This window comes from Cygnus atratus, chromosome 2 (assembly GCF_013377495.2).
Source record: "Cygnus atratus isolate AKBS03 ecotype Queensland, Australia chromosome 2, CAtr_DNAZoo_HiC_assembly, whole genome shotgun sequence".
In the NCBI taxonomy this organism is placed as follows: Eukaryota; Metazoa; Chordata; class Aves; order Anseriformes; family Anatidae; genus Cygnus; species Cygnus atratus.
The window spans coordinates 116111324-116132804 of NC_066363.1; the positions used below are offsets into that span (position 1 = coordinate 116111324).

At 42.5% G+C, this 21481-nt stretch overlaps 1 protein-coding gene across 4 annotated transcripts in view; it reads left to right on the top strand.

The window, feature by feature from the left end:
* MAPRE2 (microtubule associated protein RP/EB family member 2) overlaps nucleotides 1-21481 on the top strand; it is a 98025-nt gene that overhangs the window by 13026 nt on the left and 63518 nt on the right. For 2 of the 4 annotated variants that reach the window (XM_035553190.2, XM_050708937.1), the window contains exon 2: nucleotides 13526-13587. Coding sequence is in view for 2 of the 4 variants with exons in the window: in XM_050708937.1 (XP_050564894.1) it covers nucleotides 13526-13587 (62 nt within the window). In the remaining 2 variants the exon portion in view is untranslated. Of the gene's footprint in view, nucleotides 1-10654; nucleotides 11029-13525; nucleotides 13588-21481 lie in introns of those variants that run through there. The other 2 variants (XM_050708938.1, XM_035553187.2) reach the window with 2 other exon arrangements.

Here is a 21481-nt window from a genome sequence, read left to right on the forward strand (position 1 = left end):
CTGCATCCAGGTCTGGGGCCCCCAGCACAAGAAGGATGTGGGGCTGTTAGAGTGGGTCTGGAGGAGGGCCACAGAGATGATCAGAGGGCTGGAGCACCTCTCCTATGAAGAAAGGCTGAGAGAGCTGGGGGTGTTCAGCCTGGAGAAGACAAGGCTCTGGGGTGACCTCACTGCGGTCTTTCAGTACTTGAAGGGGACTTATTAAAAAAAAAAAAAAAAAGATGAGGAGCAACTCTTTGCTCAGTCAGATAATAACAGGACAAGGGGGGAATGGTTTTAAGCTAAAAGAGGGGAGATTTAGATTAGAGGTTAGGAGGAAATTTTTCACTGTGTTGTGAGGCACTGACACAGGCTGCCCAGAGAAGCTGTGGATGGTCCATCCCTGGAGGCGTTCAAGGCCAGGTTAGATGAGGCCCTGGGCAATCTGATCTAGTGAGTGGCGTCCCTGCCTATGGCAGAGGAGTTGGAACTAGGTGATCTTTGAGGTCCTTTCCAACCCCAGCCATTGTGGTTCTATGACAATCATGGAAATGAGCAACACTTTCCATCATGAGGCAGAAGCCTGAAGTTCAGCTCCTCTGTGCCTTGTGAGAGCTGAAAGGGGAGTTGCAGCAGATGCAGTGATAATGAAAGCTCTCTTTAAATGACTGAGATCTAAAGAGATTTTGTTTATGGCTGCAGATAAAATAAACTGAGAAAAAATGTAACTGTCAGTCTCCCAGTCAGATGTCACTTGACCTGAAATAACTTGTGCCAAGTGTGTGAGATGCTTGAAGGCCACATCAGGTAAAGGATGTGATTAGCATTATATATATGACTTCAGGATGTATTGTCTGCTGCAGCAGTAATCCTTCACTGGGGTGCAGGGACTACAGGCAACACATGATCATGTTAGAAAAGCAGATAGAGAAACACTACGATGGGCCTGTCAAATGACAGGGAACTTATTATGCAGCTGTGGACCAACAAGAAACGTTTGTCTGACCGATGGCAGTGATATCTTTTGTCTTCCTTTGAAAGGATCGCGTAGCTACTGGTACAGTTTCTGTCCATTAAAACAATGTGGCACAGAGGAGTTGGCACTGCTTTGTTCACTGTGCATTAGTGTGAAAAATTCAAAGTATTGCCTTCCTCTGAGTGAAGAACTTGTTTGAGGTTTTATCGAATCTAGTGATGCACAGTAAGAGAGAAAATGTATAGGTTATGCTGCAGCCTAAATGCAACCATTTAAGCTTTCTAAGACAGTGGTATAGGGGCTGTTATTTCATATATATGTCCTGCTGCGCACTGTGGTATTTACCTGTTTTTTGTTGGTGTTTTTTTTTTTTTTTGTGATGACCTGTTTACATTTGACTTCTACAACTTGAAACTGCAGGAAGAGGCTTGCTGAGAGCTATGTCTGAGGTAAAACAGAATGGTGTATTTCCTTTCCCTGTCTCGCAGCCCCAGGCATACAGGCTGGTCCTGGAGGGTGCTGGCAAGCCTGCTCATGGGAGCTGGGTGCCAGCCTGTGTGCTCGCAAAGTGCTGCGGCAGGGCCTGAGCTTTAAGGGGGAACCACACCACTCTTTTCTGTGATTTGAGCTTAAGTGATGTATTAGAGGCTTTCAGCTCACAAAGCTGATTTTATTAAAACATAAAAATACATGTTAGAAGGAAAAGTACTTTTCAATGTGAGAGAGATCTGGCAGGTGAGATGAAAGCTGTTTAATAATATATACCTTCCACACCTGATAACCTGTACTGTAGGGTCCTTCCCCCTTATCTTTTCTAGTTTTCTATTTTTTTGTGGTTTCTGAAGAAATCTGCACCACCCCAGGGGCCTGAAGGAAAGTTTCTTTCTACCTCCTGCTGGGCTGGCCTTTTGGTTTGGTTCCCTGGTGTGTGAGCCCAAATCTTCACTCTGGCATCTGCGTGTCACACTGACCATGAGGAGTTTTGCTCCCAGCTATGTCCCACTGTGTACACCTTCAGCTTTGCACAGGGGAGCAGATGTCCCCACACACATGCACACCTTCCTCTTCCCTTCCTTCCACCTTGCTCCTCTGGGGCGTGCACTGCCAAAGTATGGGGCTTTATTCGAAATTAACAATCTGCTGTAGAAGAAGCAGCAAATGTTTCTGAATTTATTGGCTTCATAGTGTCAGAAAATTGTTATGTTGGCTTGCGTGTCCTGTTTTCCAGTGTGGAACAGTAGGAAAAAGAGCACGGCACCTCAACAAGAGGAGGTTATAAGCATCTGCACAAAGGCAAGAAACAGTATTTCTGGGAATAAAAATAGTTGGCTTCCAAATGTAACGAGTCACTCCAATAAAGTTGAGACTGCTTCAGTTGTATTATTCCTTGCATAACTTGTATGACAAAATACATTATCTTGGTCATTTTTGTATTCTGGAAATTTAACTTCAACATCAATTTGTCATCAAAAAAGAGTGGGAAAGCTGAACCCTGGCAATCTTCTTTAGGATAAAGCAGTTTGGCAAAACTGACACATTGCACTGGGGGAGAGCAGAGTAATGCTGAAGTAAAATGATGTGCTCGTGCTCTCGACAGGCAAAAGGCATTTAGTTTGTTTGATAAGTTGCCAAACATTGTCATTTGAGAGTGTTGTAAAGACTTCCAGCTGCCTGTATGGGAACAAAATATCTGGGTGAATTAGAATTTGTCCCAGTGAACATTTCACCAGAAGTGACCTTGCCTGATCTGCTTAATTCAAGCGCAAGTGCAGCTTGCTGCAACCTCCTGATATTTATTTTTTTTTTACCCAGATGGCACTTCTCTGAGCATCCCGTCTGACACTGAGTTGAAGGGCTGTACATGCAGGAGCATGGCAGGGTGCAGGGATGCTACCTGGCTATGCTGGGGCTCTGGGGAGGTGGGGTGTGCTCTGACCAGGGCGGCTGGGTGGCCCCTGCAGGGGAATGGATCCTGTGGGAAAGCGTGGGTTGAATCTTATGTTTTTGCTATATGAATGAACAAGTAAGCTGGCTACCAAAAAGGGAGAAAAATTAAGCTTATAGCACAAGCATACATAGTGTTCATTGAATTGCTAGAGAGAGACCTGCTTTCAGATGATGATGGATGCTTCAAGCTGTGGGTGCTATCTAGCTCCATGACTTGTTCCCTTGATTGGCCTTGAGCATGTCCAGCGTGTCCATAGCTGACTAACCTTGCTGAAAAGAGAAGGGCTCTGTTAAATGAATACATGTTTGGGAAACAAAAATCTCACTTGTCGTTTTATTTAGACCCCCAAAGTGCATGTTTGCCTTTCACACATGTATTTTATAACTAGCTACTTTGTTAAAGTAGCTGTGCATAAACCCATCAGCCAGTCGCTGCCTTGGGAGCCTTGGATGCAAGGAGTGTGATCTGGTTTATGCAAGACAAGAGGAGTGCCAAGCACTCTTCCAGGCTCAGGTGAAGGACCCTCTGGTCACTCCAGCTCCCAGGAGGCTGCCACTTTAAGGCACTAAGTGTAGAAAGTGACACAGTCTGAGAAAAGCTTATCTAGCAACATTGACAGGGGCTGTGTTGTCTAGGAGAGATTGCGCGTGCCTGAGAAGAAACAGTAAGAGTTGTTCTTCAGCACAGTATTTGTTGTACCGGCAGGTTTATGAAAGAGCAAAAGTGCTGTTTATGTTGAGAGAGATGGATTTCCCAGTAAGATTGGATCAGACAAATGCCTAGTCTTTATCATAAAGTTCTCTATACGACATACATGATGGAAAACAACTGCCAGTGTTCTGCTTCTCCATCCAAGCTAAAAGACTTTGCCTTCTAGATGAAAAAAAAAAAAAGGCCACTGTAGAAGTTCAGTCAACTATAAGGGGAATAATGGTGAATTGGTCCAATGTATCCATTTCTCCAGGTAAGTGGTGACTTTCCTTGCTTAGTTTGAACTGCAAACAGAAAACATAACAAGCATTTGGGAAAGGCAGTGAGAGAAGTATCCATGCTTAAACTGTGTATACTACTGAAATGAGTTTAGTGCTTCTCCAGATCAGTACTTGCAGGCAGTGTGCTGAAGGAGAAAAGTTTCCAGAGCAAAATGTTGTGGAAGCTCAAATTCAATCTGGTATGGTATAATAACTTGGAAATCTCCCAGTCAGCTTTTTTCTAATGAGCAGAAGTGATGCACGTCTTCAAGTTAGTGCATCATTTCACTGTGTTCTGTGGCTCTTGTCCACAAAACGAATACAGAAAAACGATCATTCCTTTGACTTTTGCACTATAGCCCCTTAGGGAAAAATACTGCAGCTCACATGCAGTCCAGAAACCTCTGATTTGGTAAACTCCAAATGCAAGCTGTTCTTTCAGAACAAAGTAATGTTAACTGGAGGGGTTGAAGTCCGACACCCAGCCTTTTCAACCCCCTCCCATATGACTTGCTTTAATTGTGTAATAACATAGACTAAATGAGATAACAAGCTGTGACCCTTATCTCACAGACTGGAATGTTCTCCTTCAACTTGAAGCTCACAAGCTGTGATCAGGTGGCAATGTTATTGTAACTGAAGGAGTAGAAGGTATTCATGCAGCTTTCAGATACAGCCCTACTTTGATGAACTTCTCAATTATTTCCTTTCAACTATTCAACAACTATTCATTTCCTTTAATAGAGAGATCTTTCTAGTTTCCAGCTCTATAAATAGTCAAAATCCAAAAATACTGTTTTGCTCTGTGCTTCCTGTGTCAAATATTTTGGAATTTCTGCTATATTACTTGATGGGGTCATTATCACAGTGCAAGTGTCCTCAGACTTCCATGCATTTTAGCTTTCCCAGTTTGCAGGCAGGGTGCAAGGTTGCCTCCATTTGCTGATGGGATCAGAAGCCTACACTTGTAAAAGGTCTTACTGAGAACACAGGCATCTGTACTTGTCATTGAAGTTCTGCTTCTCAGAGCGATCAGAGCTGCTGCCACCTGGGTGGACTGAGCAGCTCAGCACATGCTGTCTTGAAACATGAATTAGGTACCAAAGTGTTTTTTCTGCCTAGTCCCCCAAGGGATCTGGTCCTGTCAGCATGCTCAGATCACGTTCCCTGTGCTACACACAGCAGTTGACGACTGCTTTCATTTAAAATGTGTGGTAGTGTGTGAAGTGACAGTGTGCCATTCTTCCACCTTGCAGATGAGGATGGCTGGGACAAACAGACACTGGTGAGGATCTCCCCATGAACAGCTTGGAGAAGGCTTAAAAAGTGAAAGTTTCAGGGCCACCTGGCTGTGATTATATCATTGGGGCCACCTGATCACTTTTCTCCACTGATTAAATAATGTAAAAGGTGAACACAGTCCTTTGAGCAGAGATAGACACTCAAGGACACTAGTCCTATTGTGGATATATGGAAAAGTAGCTCTTACATACTACCTGGCAAAACTGGCTGGTTGGTATTTACTAGGTGAAAATGAGAGAGTGAGAACACTCCCATATTTTTTGGCTTTTGGTTTGTCTCTGAGCATATGTGGTAAACTGTAGTACAAATGAGGCAATGCTATATCATTCAATGTATCTTCATCTATCATGTGAGTACATTATTTAACCAGAGGTTCACAGGGACATTTCCACAAACTGGCCTTACAGCCTTCACAAGTTTGTACATCCGCAATGGACTGCAAGTAATTCATTCTGCTCACATGAGAAAGAAGTCCAAAAATTCTTTAACTGCTTCACCAGGGCTATAAAGAGCAAAGATCTGTGTGTAGATTTTTCTTAGATATATTATGCATTACATATTAATAATACACATGTATTGCATATTTAGATTTTGAAGGGGTGAAATAAAAATCAAGATAAAAGATTTTATCTTGTTTTAATCATCTCCACAGATACTGGAATCTGTTTTTACATCCTTCATCCTTGAGTTAGTCCTTTTTATTGTTATTATGTAGGAACTTGAGGCAGAGGAAGACATACATCTCAGTCCTTTAAAAAAATCAGTAAGATGCCAGTCCAGTACCCCAGCTAGGGCTCTGTTTCCTGGGTGAGACATGCAGGCAACAAGCAGCCTGCAGTTACGATGCTTTCACACAGACAGGATGATACAGGTTTAAAGAGGCCTCTGGAGGTTGTCTGGTCCAACCCCTGTTGGACCTAATCCTAATGGGTTTGGTTGTTCAGGGACTTGTTGAGCTCTGAATGTCTCAAAGAGCAAAATTCACAGGTTCACTGGACCCAATATTTAACCACTGTCATGATAATACCTGGTATCTTGAGGTGTTCAAGGCCAGGCTGGATGGGGCCCTGGGCAACCTGGTCTAGTGAGTGGTGTCCCTGCCTGTGGCAGGGGGTTGGAAACTAGGTGATCTTTAAGGTCTCTTCCAACCCAAGCTGTTCTACGATTCTGTGATAAAAACAGTTCTCCTAACATGTAATCAGGACTTGCCATGTTGAAACTTGCCTGTTGCGTCTTGCACTGTCAATGTGCACCTTTGAGAGGGGCCTGGCCCTATCTGTTCTGCTCCCTCCCCTTAGGTGGATGTGGGCTGCAATGGGACATTGCCCCACACCCTGAGCCTTCCCTTTATCAGGCTGGATAACCCCAGCTCCCCCAGCATCATGTGCTCCAGCCCCTTAAACATCTGGGTATACTGGACTGGGCTCCGGTATGTCTGTGCCTGTCTGATGTGGCTTGTGGCTCCCCAGGACACAGGTAGGCCACTTTCACAAGCGCTGATTACAGGGGAACAATCACTGGATCTGCAAACCCAGCCCCATGTGGGGTTGGCCTTCTTTACTGTGAAGGCATACTATTGAGTCTTTCCACTTGCTGTCCACCAAGACCCCCAGTTTTGTTCTGTTTTTGCCTCTGAAGTGGCTTTCCAGCTGGCTGGTACCCAGCCTGTGCTGTCCAACAGGACTGCTTCCCTCCCAGGGCCAAGTGTTTTCCAGGCTACACTTGGTTCTTTCCTGAGCTGAAATAGGCATAGGTAGTAAATGCTTTGTCTTGGAGATGATTTTTACTTCTTGAGGAAAGACAATGAATTCCTCACCTTAACAGAGGTCACTGGTCTGTCAGCTGGATGTACCAAACAGCAGGGTGCTGCTTTGGAACAGAGGATTGGTAGGAGCCCTTATCCCTCTCCGTGCAGATATCTGATTTGTGCTGAATAATCTCCAATATGCTTTTTTTCTTCACTCACTGTAAAGAGAGGTCTGAAAAACTAATCTCACAATACAGAGGGATTCAGCCTATCTAATCTTAGGTACCAAATTCAACCCACAATCCTGACTGAACTACATGCATTTTTCTCAAGTATATCTACAAGTGTTAGTGTTACATTGAGGGGTAATGCCTAAAAGTAAGTTAGTTCCTTGGTTTAAATGCCTTTTAAAGGTGTTAAATCAACTTTTTCTAAATATTTTGCTGGTTTTGAAGCTGGTATGTCAGATGCCTTGCAAAATTCTGTGAGCCCCTCAGTTTGTGGGTGCCTGTATACCATGAAAGTCATCTTCAGATACTTCCTACCATGCTTGTTCAGCATGCTTGTTTTCAAAGAATGCCAGCATGGGTATTTCAACATATTATACTATCAGGATTCCTCATTCGTTCCTTCGGTTTTTGCTGTCCTAGAAGAATTTCAGAAAATGTGTGTTGGATCAGAACACAGATACTCTTATTTATTACCTTTGAATGTATTACTTAATGCTTTTTCCTTGGTTCTTTTTGATTATAAGGCTGACTAGCCTATAAAATTTCAGCCACAAAATGCAGCCTGAAGTTGAATATAGGAAATGATAAATGTACTGGAAACTTACTATTCTGGACCAAAGCTGCAAGCTGCTGCGAGCTCCCCTCAACATCTTACTCCTTCCAGATTGAACAGGGAAAAGCTTTACGTACCCACTAGTCTCCAGGCCATACCTGAAGAGGAATTCATGTTGCAGATATTTTAAAGGTTAATATTAGAGTCTGTTCAGTGGAGTTGTTCCCTGTACCCCTTTCTCACCATCAATACCAGTTAGCATGCTCCTGCCCTCCCAGTTGTGCTGACCAACTGTTGGTTGGGCCTTGCTGTGTACTGAAATAAGACTGCTTCAGATTTTTTTCAGTTTTATTTTTAATCTGCAAAAGGTAACTCTGAAATGGGATCCCTTTCTTGGTCTGTTTCACAGAGTTGTGATTCATGTGAGTTGTGACTGGATTCAGAGCTGTTCCAGCAGCACTAAGGAACAGCCCAGAGATATAAGGAGTGAACACCTAGGGCTGAAATACCTTAGGCCAAGACTATTGCCAAATTCTTTGTAACCTGAAACCTTAGTCAGTGCTGGCTTTTCTTGCCTCACTGCAAAACATATGCGTCACCACAGCATAACTTTGTGTATGAAGAGGGAAGTATTCAAAAGAAATGTTAAGTGATTCTAGTGTATGAAATAATGCAGAAAACTGATCAATTCCAGTCATTCTTAAACTAAGTACGCTATAAAACATGGTGTAATGCCTACCAAAATAAATTCAAATGCATAATGAGTTAATAGATGCAGAAGTGTGTCAATAGTAAACTGCAGTCAACGCTGCAAATCAGACAGGTGCCTACTAAAACTGGTGATTGCGTTGGATGTAGAAGCCAACAGATGTAGACACTGACGATGCAAGAAAAACAGACTTTTAATTAGTGTGGTGGAAGTTGGAATGCAGACATCAGTGACTCTGAACTAAAGTTTAAACGAAAGAGTGTCTCAAATAATTGAAGTGAGACTGTTTTCTCAAAAAGTGCAAAGAGGAAAAACTTTTTTTTGGTTGAAATGGAGCTAAGTATGACAGTGCAGCCTGCTGCTAAATATAGAGAATGATAGATACACATCCTCATCAGTTCTTCCTGTTAAGTCTGCCACCTACTGCTTGATGCATTTGTTTGGCATTGCTTGTTATGCCCCCAAAAAAATAGTTTGCCAAAAGTATCAGGCTAACTTTAGCTGATATCACATGGGGTGAGCTCTGTTACATTCTTTTTTAGTTGGAATATAATTGCTGCGTCTCCAGGTGACTGGACAGGAAGGTGGGGAAGGTGTTCATTGATGGGAGGAGAGGGCAGGTAGGGCCTGCAGGATGGTGGGTGTCCAGCTGTAGCTGGCTGCAGCTTTGAGCCAGCCCTGTCTCCAAGGCACTTGCATCTTGGAAACTCCAGTTTCCGGGATGAAGGGGGAGAAGACAACAGAAATGAGAGAAGCTGGTTAACTGCCCTGTGGGGAGTAAATTTAGTGGCTTACCGAGCAGGGTGGAAAAAGTCTTCTGGAGAAATGATGCATGTTCCTTGCTACTAAGTTGTTAAGCAGGATGTTCTTGGGTTTACTTTGTATGTTAACGAGCAAAAGAGATTGGTTGCTTTGTAAATGCGAGGGAGGGAACAGAGTTCTATAAGAAGACTCCAGACCTTTTTCATGCCAATATGTGACTTGAAATCAGAGCACTGGCAGAGAAGCAGAACCGCTGGAACAAAGCCCTGTTTGAAATGGCAAGGGCAAAAGAGGTGGGAGGCTGTGTCGGGCGCTCGGTAGCGGCATCTCGTGTCTTCTGTGACTGCCTTCCTTGTGAAGCGCTCCGAGTCAAAGCAGGGCATTTCTCATGGCTTTGGAGTTGTGAATGGCACTGAACTCAGCTCTGTTACTTTATTTGCTTTGAATCTGTGTCTGTGCCTTCCATATACGGACTGGGTGCAGTCCTGAATCAGGAACCTATGGGTAAGTGCAGGACTTACCCAGGAACAGTGAGACAAAGTAGGGTTGGGCTACTACTTAACAGTAAGTTGAGACATCTGCCCAGCTGTTAGGTGTGTGGGTCTTCTCTTGCTTTGCTGTATTTTGATTGTTTTGGGGATTTTTTTTGTGATTCGTGCACAGGTCAAAAAACACAGCAATTCTTTCCTTTGACACTGAAAGCATCAAAATTAATCTTTCAGTTCATCTTTTGAGCGGGAAAATATATGTAAATAGTGTTATACACTGTTTCCTGGTTTACAATCTAAGTTTGTGAATTTCTGTAATTTGTCAAGCTATTTTCCACTCATTGAATGCCTGGATAGCAGCCACAATTGGTTTGCTTGAATTCTTTCAGTTGCTAAAAATAAGTTGGTCTTGAAGTTGTGTCCCATAAATGCCGAGGATATCTGAGGCAATAATAGGTGACTGTCAGCCTATATTGCAAGTTGTTTTCATGCAACATCATTTTCCCAGCCCTCAGCAGGGGGAGGAAAAAAAAAAATCTGTGCAGGGTGGTAGAAAGCATCCAGTCCACTGAGACACAGGGCTCTGCCACCACAAGGGAAATACAGCTCCCTGAGACAAAGTTTTGAACATATATAGGCAAATGTAATAGAAGGCATTTTTCTTAAATCACCTCAGAAACATTCTGTCCTAACTTTTCCTCATTGGTCCTTTCAACTAACAGCTATGGCTGCTACTTCTCGTAGTATGAGGCTGTGGTGTGCATCTAGAAGCTGCTGTACCTTGTTTTCTGCAGCTCACCTTTGATTTACTGGCTTCTTTTTGGCTTAGTAGCTTGGTTTTTAGCCTGTTTTCTCAAGTCCCTCTCGCTTATTCCTTGTTTGCTTGGTTGGTTTTGTGTTGTGGTCAGTACCCATTGAGAACTAAATGTTTTAAAGCATTTCAAGGGATTTTGTCATACAAATACCTCCAATTTGTATGAACAGGTTCAACAGGTGACCAAGTTTGTGGATGCAGCTACCAGAAAACAAGTTCACAGAGGAAAAACATGCACTGAGAGTGAGCATGTGAAAGCTTCCTGAGAGCAGATAAGCCCTGGAGAGCAGTGGTCCTGTTGAATCCACTGAATGTCCTGAGATCCAATACACTTGCAACAGCAAGTCTGCTGAATCTGTCCAAGGCCACCACCACCAGCACACACTACCATGAATTGCATGTTGTGGAACTCAGCTGCATCTGAGAAAGAGGCAAACATAGGCTACAGGGGGTTGCTCATACACCTAGCAAGATGAGGGACCCCATGAAGGACTTTCTGAATACCTACCTGGAAGCCAGTGGCCAGCCAGTCTGGCACTCTTTGGCTGGGTTTGTACTTGTGACTTTTTGAGATCCTTTAGATATTTTTCTCCCTTTTTACCTCATGGCCTTTTTCCTATATTTACCAGTATGGAAAGAATACATTCTTTAGATGCCTTGGTTGGTGACTTCTTAGGAAGAGATGGGGACCTACTTTAAAATTAGTGTGACCTATGTGTTTTGGGGAATTTTGAGGGGTGGAATCGTGCTACCAGGTTCATGTATAGCAGTGATATGATGGTGGTGTCTGCAGCTGTGTGGCCTCGTGTACTGGGGGGAAACCTGTGGCATCCTTCCTCCCCCCTCCTTGTTTTCATTGCATACCTTTATCCCTCCACCCTTCCAAAGAGGACTCTGTCTCTCCATCGTTACCTTCCGCACACCCAATAACTAGGACCTCTACTGCATTCCTTTGTCCACCTAAATTAAATTCCACCCTAATGAGCCAATGTTTCCTACCACTCCCTTGCCTGGATGCTGCTCTGGCATCTGAAGCCAGAAGTACAGGTCGAGGTGTTGGCATGGCTTGCAGAGCAGGTGGAGGCCTAGGAGTGCTACCACACATGGCAGTAGATGAGTGCCAATTATCTCTTCTGGCCATAGCTATCGCACGACTCCTGTAGCTCAGGTAAGCACCTGCATGCAGGCAGAAGTCAGGAGATGTTGCTGAGATGTACCTCTTTGGTTTAACCTCTGCCTATGCTCATCACCAGTTTTCAGGCTTCAGGAACCTCTACTATGAGGACTTTTCTTTTATTTTCCCCTACTTTTTTTAGTTTTCCCCTGGCTTTTTTAGGCTACATTATTTATGAGTGAAGTTCAGCGTGGTGTCATTACTCGAAACATCCTCAAACAGGCCTACTTGCTGAAGGCAATGAAATAGTTACCTGTTTTCAGTAAATACCACTCTATTCAGAAAATATAGCATAGAAGATGTGCTATGAACATATTTTCCCTTGCATTTCTAAGGGAATCACCATGTTTCTTCACTGCTTTCACCTGTTAGAAGTTCTGGCCATCACCTTCTCATGTGAGGGCACTTCTCCTAAACATTGTCTTGTGTCCTATCCTTAAAAGTTATTGGAGCACTGCTGTTAAATCCCAGCTTCAGTTCAGGGGGTCTACTTGACTAGAAGCCAACATACCACATTGGATTTGCTGTTCCTATGCCAATAGGATGCCTGAGGTTTGTCAGCTGTGCTGGAATCACTTTCCACATTAAACAAATGGAGGAAAAAAGAGTATATTGAAAAGCAAAGCTTAAGAGGCTTGGAGAGATTCAAAGAAATGAAACAATAACATGTTTAATAGCTAATTCCCCTTCTGGTTTGGCTTTAAGGTAGCTTCAGCCTTCCAGTCTGCTAACAGGATTCTTAAGTCCTCTGCCAGGATGAGTCACAGCTCCTGGAGCTGGGATCCAGTTTTCTAGACAAGCTGTGTTTAAAGGTCTGTTTACCTTTCCCAGATGATAAAGTATTAGAGAGAGACTTGCTTTATGTTTTTCTCATATCAAAATAGGGTTTATGATGAATGTAAATTCACCTGCTGGGGCTTCTTGCATGCCTCAGTCCTGATTCAATCTAAGCACCACTGGGATCCCGTTTGATGTAGTTCCATGCTGTTCTGCAGGGATGGATGCCTTTGGAATACCCCTCCCTGCTGGGCTGTCCCAACTAGTTGACCATGAATGCAAAACAAGCAATATTCAGGGCCTTGGTCTGAGTAAACCATTATTTACCTGCTAGGAAAGAGATTTCCTGCTGACTGAGGAGGTGAATTAAACCTTACCACGTAACCCTAGTATGTAATTCATAACACAAATTGAAAACCACATATCGTTGCTCCTGCTTATGTTTCTGTAGCCTGTAATGCAGCACTTGAGAGAATGGATATGAGGACAAATCCAGCAATTGTAGGAAATCACGTCTAGGAACACAGAAAGGAATGGGTCTTAAATGTGGCTGCTGCAAGTGGCAACATCATGGTTTCGTTGCCAAGTAAGAAAACTCTAAGGATTGCCAATGGTGTCTAGTGTTATATTAGCAAAAACACAGGTTTTCCTGGGTATCAGTTCATGTTTCTCGATGGTAGTTTTTTCTCCGAAAAATCTGTTCGGGCAAGTGCAGCAAGGCCCCAGTTGCATGACACAACAGTCATAACTGATTGCCTGTGCTCAGAAGATCCATGTCAGATGAAGAAACAGCAATGTGCCCAGCAATTATGAATAAACTCTGAATGTAGCCCAGCACAAGGGACCCCATAGATCTGCTACTATATCAGAGGGACATCTGATTGTTGTGCAGATGTGTTAGACACTGAACTATTGTGAGCACAGCTGAATTAGGGTATTGTAATAAGGGACCTCTCCTCTTGCTTCATTTTTAGAATACAGCTACTGCATCACTGCCCAGCCAATACGGGCAAAGACCATTCAGTGATTCTTTTTTCCTCTTTTTTTCTTTCCAGTTTGCTTGTTGAACTAAGTGTTTTCATGTTTTCTTTCCAGTACCAAATTGCTGCAAGGAATAGTCCAAGCCAGCAACCAGGGAAAGTGTTTGGATGCTCAAAGTAAGTGTTATGCCTTTTGTATGTGTTTGTTACAGTGGTTTTGACTGATAAAGTACTCTAGAATTTTTACCTGATGTCTTTAAGGCAATAGCTAAATAAGTTTGATATCAATAGTAAGTGATATTCCTTTGCAGTGTCTTTGACAATTTAATTAAAAGATTAAAGTCATTAAAAGTTGTTCATTCATGCAGCAAATGATGAAAGCTAAATTAGGCACCACAAACATTTTGGAAATAGTTTCTTTCAACTGGTGTCAGAAGGAATTGCTGGCAGAAAGGAATGAAAAAGGGAAAATTACAGGTGAATTTAACTTCTCTCTCCCCCTTTTTTTCTGGAACCTCAAGGAAGTTGTTCTTGTTTTCATTTGTTTTTTTTAAGTGTTAGCACTTCTGTACATTATTAGTGCTGCTTTCATAATGTTAAGTGGAAGAAGAGCAAAGTACACAAAGTGCTGCTGTATGGGGTTGGTCACTTATGTTAGATGCAATTTGTAAGGTGCTGTCCCTTTTTTAATTCCCAGCTAAGTGAGTTTAGTTTAGATTGCATCCCATCCAATCTGGGTGCTAACCTCAACTGTCCAGCCTCCAACCTGGCATCTACAAAATCCTCGCAGTGAGTCACCTGTGAAGAGCGAAGGGATCAACGAAACAAGGAGATGCAAGGCCCACAAGGTGGCAATGTTTAGAAAGCCTTCTGAAAGGATGCTCCTGGAACAGATCTATGCTCCCTCCAGTTGCTGTCATTTGCTCCCTTTCTCTCATTGTGCTGCATCTGTGCTACTTACTACACAAGAAATCGTAACTGTTGCCAAAATGGAGCATAGGATGCCCTAGTAATAAAACTCGTATTTGAATAGATTGGCCATTGGCACTGTTCACTGTGCTGTGGTGGGTACTGTGCATGCCTTTTCTCTTGGCAGCATTAGAGATATGCAATACAGTGTGGGGAGGTTTATTCATAGCTAGTGCTGAAAATATGTGTAGCACTGAAATGATTCTAGGGCTGCGTAATGAAGCACCTTCATTTTGAAATATACCACCTTGTTGCTGCTAATGCTTGAAAAGCTGTTACAAGCATGTAAATTCTAGCTTTGGACTTAGGATATGTTTCAGTTTGTGGTGGTTCTTTTGTTCATGTTTTGTTGTTAAGATAAAAGTAAGAGCTTTGTGTCTGAGCTATTTTAAAGACTTGTTTCACAGTGAAACTAGGGATTTGCTCCAAGTTATTTAATGCCCTGAAAAAGCTTAAATATGTTTGCAGAAGAATTTCTCCAGATACATGATAGATGAGAAATTATTCAGGGTAAGTTTTATGGGAAATATAAGAATTGCCTGCGCTAACTAGCACAGATGCACTTAAGGAGGCTGGCACTGGAAAAGGGAGAGTTAAAACAAGAGCCTCAGAGTTCAGATTCATCAGGTTGCAAGAGAAGAGTTGTTTCCAGAGCAATTAGAAGATATGCAGGTCTCAAGTGCACCTGGAAATCCTCAGTAGAACAGTACATAGTCTGGAGCTGAACAAGGCTTTTATGCATCAAGGATCACAGAATGGAACTTAGGATGAAGTACAGGAGGAATCCGATACCAAGAGCTAGGAAACTGTACCATGGACACACTCCTTCCCATGAAGGTGTCACAGGTGCAGCAGGGCAATGCCCTGTGCTCATCCCCATTGCTTCTACTCCTGCACAGGGTAGGTGACACTGCTTAAAGTACAGCTTCTTTACTTGGTTATGGTGCACTCTCACAAGCACTTTGAAACAACAGGAAATCTGAAGAAAGTTGTGGGCATTGAGATAGCACATGGCCACCAAATAGACACTTATATGAGCAGACAACATCCTACCTGTCTAATAGGAACTTATCTGAAGCATGCAGATTTCCTGGAATCGGTAACCCTACCCTTGAAGCAACAGGCAGCTTCCCAGCATATTCCCTGTGGGTTGCTGCATACTGTGTAGCCTTTCCTCTCCAAATCCCTTAGTCCTTGTGGCCTATTACATGTCAAAATAAAGGCCTAGCTATCAGCCTTTTAATACCAGAGGTTCATTATATTGCTGAAAAGTTAGCTGAGCTATTACAATTGCAAAAAGTAAATCCGTGTAACATACTTGGGAAACCTTCTGATCATGTTTCAATGCATTTGAGCCTAGCGAATGAGCATACTTATTCCTGGAGTTAAGTTATAGGGAAATCAGCACAAAGAGTGATCCAAGGATTTTAGTTATTACATTAGGACCTCTCTTGTGCGAGACGTGAATAAGGGGGCTTTTGGTGGTTACAGCTCCTTGCTTGATGTATTATGACTTAAAACATTTACAATACATCCTAATATTAGAAAGCAATGCTGGTTTATGCTGGAACATCAGGTCAGGAATAAACTTATGTTTCAGAAATTTTGAGATAGGAGAAGAGAAAGCAAATTATATATATACACATTATATATGTTTATATATGTATACACACATATATACACACAGAATGTGTTTGTATGTTGAACCACTAATTCACAATTTGTTCAGGGGAGACCTGAACCAAAAGGCCTGCATGACCTTTTCTTGTTCTTTCCCTGTGCAGAAACAAATATTCTCTGGTCATTCATGCAAAAGCTGCATAGAGTTGCTTAAACTGGGAAGAATAAAGAAGAAGCATTTCCTCTCACTTCATTCTCCATACCTCCCAGCACCAGCACTGGTGCAGAATAAAATGCTGCTTCTAGATAAGTGAGCTCTGTTTCTCACTCAGTGGGAACACTGCTTGTTTCCCCAGATTGGTCCCCCTAATTCCTACCAAAGACGACCTGGCTTCCCTAAAGGTTACTTTGAACCTTCAGCCAAAATAATTCAGTAGTATGAAATATTTGAACTTCTGGCTGAGCAGACTGCTTTGAAAGCCTTTTCATCCTTTGGAAACAACGTCAGGTCCCCCAAAATGTAGTGGAGGACATCTGTTCAGGAGTCAGTCCTGCATAGGACACAGCTGCTTTATGTCTGGTTTTGATCCAAGATGAGAAAACTGGAGACCTACATTCTGAACCTAACGAGAAAAGTTAACTTCAATGGAATGTTTGTGTACGGCTTCCTATGCACCCGTCCTTGTTCCCTTCTTAACTTAGGAATTGGTGAGCTTGAATAGCCATTTATGGTATTGTCTGAAAATATTATGAACTTTGGGGTGATATTTATTTTTTCAGCATCCAGTACCAAAAATTATCCCACAGGAGCTCAGCAAAGTGGCTGATTCATCAGGAACGTAACTTCGCTTTTCAAAAAGATAATGTGTGGTTTTGTTAATAGTTAATAATGAGATCCTTTCAAATGCAGAAGCTGTCAACAGCGCTGACATAAATTCACAGTTACAAAAGCACAGACTTGTGGCTGGAGTTTTTAGTAAATAGAAAACTCCTTTTCCACTGTAAGGAGGATAATACCCTGTTTACATGCTGCTAGTACCTTTTGTGCTCAAAATGTTACAGAAGCTATTTTTAATTTATACACAATATGACTGTTCAGAGGTTACAAAATGTAGCTACTTTGTGCTATGGCTGTTGAAGCCATGACAATATACAGTTTAAAGAAAAAATGAGTAATACCCTTATTTCTTGACTTCGTTGTTTCCTTCTGTGTTTTGCCTGTCAGTGATGGTTCATTCAGATTTCCTAAAGACCATTGATTCAGTCAATGATTTAAGTCTTTCTCCAGCAGCAAAAAGAAATCTTTTTTTTCCCGAGGACATTTTAAAAAAATTGTCATATGTTAAATATAAAGTATTTGTATTGCATACCAGATGCTGTAAAACACTTCCATTTTTCAGAGCAGTTCACGGATTTTATAAATATAATCTTGCAATGTGAGCAGAGCCCACACTGGCTCTGTGCAGTCGTGTTGCATCTGCAGACAGATGGGATCGGTTAGGGTAACAGAGAATCTACTTACAGTGGCCTCAGTGTCTTGCTAGAGTCTGTGTGCAAAACTGGCTGTGAGCATGATCAGGTGCCGAAAATCCAGGGGAAAGCAGATCACCTCTGGACAGGCTCCTAGAACAGCAGAACATGCCTGCTAAGAGCCCGAAGAAAGGCTTGAAAGGGCTAATTTGGATATTCCACTTATTTTGAGGAGGGTATTTGGTAGTGGGGTTTTAGTTTGCTTTTGTTTTTTGGTTGGGTTGTTTTGTTTTCTGCTTTTTTGATGGTAGTGGTTTTTCCTTTTTTGATTTTTTTTTTTTGGGGGGGGGGGCTCATTTGTTTTTGTTGTTTTGTTTTCTTAATCCAAGTGTCAGCATTTTCCAATATTTCTTTGCAGTCACCAGGAATGGAAACCTAGGCTTTCTGGCTGCTGTGACTCTTACATCATTAAGTTGCTCCATGATCTGTGGCTTCCAGAAAATCATCCTATATGAGGAGTCACATGAGCTGCTGACAATGCACAGCATGCTCATGAGGTCAGGTGGATGCAACGCATTTAATTTTAGAAGTTGTCCTTAAGTTAAAAATGTTGCTTATAATTACGGCTTCTTCAGCCTTCCTGGAGCCTTGGATAGCCACAGGTGTGGGCGCAGAGTGTGGGCAAGCCATTGTTGTGTGCTCTGCTGTTGTGTCACAAGGTGGCAAAATTAGAGGTTTTCAGGACCTAGCAATTTGTTGTCCTTGTTACGTTTCCTCTTCTATTAACACGGGGCTTACACTCAAGCCCAAACTTTGTGATCATCCGTATCTTCTTGTGCCTTTTTTTTGTGCTTCAGCACGGAGCAGGCACAGAAGGGAGGTGTGTGGAGGCAGAAGCTTACATGAGGGCAAAGCCGATGCCGCTGGAGAAGCCTCAGCTGGAGATCTGCCACCAACGCATGCAGAGCCGCAGCCTCTGTTAAAAATCTGCTCTGAGAGATTAGATAGGCTGGGTAAACATCGCCGTTCCCCTTTCGTGTGGGGAGTGTCCGTTTGATTTTTCTGTGAATCAATATTCATAGTAGAAGGAAACTGGTGTTGCCCCCAAAACTGAGGTTTATGAACTGGCTTCCATCAGGGCTTCATCCTCTTACAAGGGGTCTGGATTTGGCTCATCGCTAATGACCTGAGCAGGCTGCGTGGGATAAATACGCTGTGAATAGTACTGGAGAAAATACTGTTACATTACATTGTGTGCTTTAAAAAGAATAACTGGCTCTCACCTTGTGTCTTTATAGAAGAACACTATTGACTGCATTCAAGTATTTTCAGACTTGATCTGATTTCATAACCAGGATCTTTTTTGTCTAATGTAAGAGGCTTCATGTAATCACTCTTAAATCTAAAGCTTATGTTTGACAAGTGGGTCACTGGTTAATGGAAGCAAGTAAATCCAGCTGTTTATCTTTTCTGTAAGATCATGCACTTTCTGTATGCTCTTGTGCGCTCGGAATGGAGATGTGTACATTTTTAATGGCACACCCTCTATTTTAGAGCAGGGACCTGAGCTTTATTTTGTATTTCATCTGCCCCCTACATTCAAATAAAATAAAATGTCTCAGCGGTACTTCAACAGGTTTCACATTTGATCCACAAATACATATCACTGGTTGTTGTACTGTTAATTGCTAGGTATCTTTTTTAAAAAAAAATCATTAATTTGATTTTATAAAAGAAAATTCACTGTGGCACAAGCTCACAAGCATTATTTCTGCCCCCCAGTCCTCAGCATTTGTGTTTCTGTGAACAGATGCACCTTCTACTAAAGCAGGCTGACAGTAGCTTTCTTCCATCTAGCTTTACCTCTTAACAACCAGGCAAGGGCATTTTTTTTTCTAATTCTGAATTTCAGAATTCCAGAAAGTGCTTGTAGTATGCTGGTAGCTAAATAAAGCACTTGCAGCGTTAGGCTAATAAAGGGCTCAAAGTATTCATGGAAACTTGCTCTGATATGCCAAGTTCCAAAAGTCCTCTTAGGAAATGTCTGTCAGTGAGATAAGTTTCCTGACACAGTTTTCAAACCTCTGGATATTTTTGTTTTGTTCAGAGCACTAACATAAGTGTAACTTTATGTTTAAAAGTATCTGTAAAAAAAAAAAAAAAAAATTTTCTCTTCATTTGAAGACTTTGATAAAGATGGAGTAAGCACTAAGGTGATAATGAACATTGACTGCTACCATTGGAAAAAGTGTTTTCCATCAATAAGTGAGGAAGCTAAAACTTGTTTAAGCTTACACAATGGACTCGTAAGGTAATTGTAAAATTATACATGGAAGAGCTTCTTGCTCCCAAAGAAACAGCACTCCTAGAGTTCTCTGTGGGCTAGTGCCTGCAAATAAACCCTTGCAACCTGGTGTTTGAGATGTGTCGGGGTCCCCTCGGGGCTTCCAGCTGTGGGGTGTGTTAACAGGAGATGTGTCACCTGCAGCGTGCGAGCTCTGGAGGTGATGCAGCCATAAATACAGGTGTCGCCTCTTGGGGTGGCTGCGTGTGAATGTGCATGCACCCTAGCAGGCAAGTGGTGCAGCACATTCCTCTCAGCCTGTGGAGGAGAGGAGGCATAATTAGCTAATGACAATGTGTTAGCTGGACAATAGGCATGCTGGGGACTTTGTCTGGGGGAAGGAAACCAGCGTGACCCAGGTTCTCTGCAGGTGGTTGATGAAGGAAAGTGGAAATTGCTGAAGCACTACAAAGGGTGATGCTTGACAAAGGAAGGGCGGAAAAGAACGGGGGAAGGAACAATGGGCAAACCCCAGATGTGGAAGAAATCTCAAGATGAAAGGAGGAGCCACGCATCTAGCTGTAGCAATGGAGAGAAGGGTTGGGTTTGCTTATCTGCAGAGCTGGTTAGAAAACACAAACAGAGCTAAAAGGATGCATGGATCGGAAAGCAATCCCTGACAAGGGGTTGGGACCCAACACCTGGCGATGAGGGTGAGGCAGGGGAAGTTTGTGCAGATGAATGACAGCAATCTGTTTCTAACAGCAGGGCCTGTTTCAGTACTTGTAAAATGAGGAAAGCTGACAGCATTGTACAAAAGCTGGTTTCTATCAATGTCCCAGATAAAAAGCAATTACCAAGAGGAGGGAAGGGCAGAATGCAAAAACAAAGAATGCAAAAAACACAGCCCCTTTTGTGTAATTTCTTGGCATTCACTAATTTGATGGCACTTGATACACATTTGCTTTGTAAGAGAACAGTTTGTAGCATGCTGTAGGAGCACGAGGAAACTTCTTGTAGAGTATTTTGCAGTAAGGCACTGAATTCTTGGGTTCTGCAGTCGCTGAACATTCACATACTACTGAATGACTTGGCAGTACGACTTTGATTTGAGTCAGGCATGAATACGCTCTGTATTTCTTTCCCATTAGCTAGAGTATGTAATAATGTTTATGTTGGCTTTTCGCTGGGTGTGGGAGGACAGGCACCTAATTAACAATTTCCTGGGGCAAAGCAACCCCTCCAAATTTTGGTTTGTAATGGTCAGGCCCTTTCTGTTGGCTGGTTGAAGCATTTTTGATTCAGTAATAGGTATCCAAAAACTTAATCGACCATCTGTTGGAGTCATTGCTTTCTTGTGCCAGCCTTCTCTTTTCCTCTTTAGCAGTGGTGAGTGTCTTGGACAGCTTGATAATTGTTGGCAAGTGTAATGTTCCTTGTGATGGGCCATAATCCCTGTGCAAGCTTCGCATGTTCGGTACCTGTAATGCTGATACTGGAAAAGGCAACACTGTAAGCAGGATAGGTCTTGGCCAATAATCATGGCGAAGCACTTAAACTTTTCCTTATGTTATATACAGGTACTGGATAGTCATGTGGGGCACTAAGTGACTTGGATAACGTGCACCAATCAAATAGCTGTCAGCTTCAAAATGCTTGTTGTACAATATGAACAGAGAATCACCAATCCCAAGAGCTGTTATTAACTATTCTTGAATTCCTGGTATA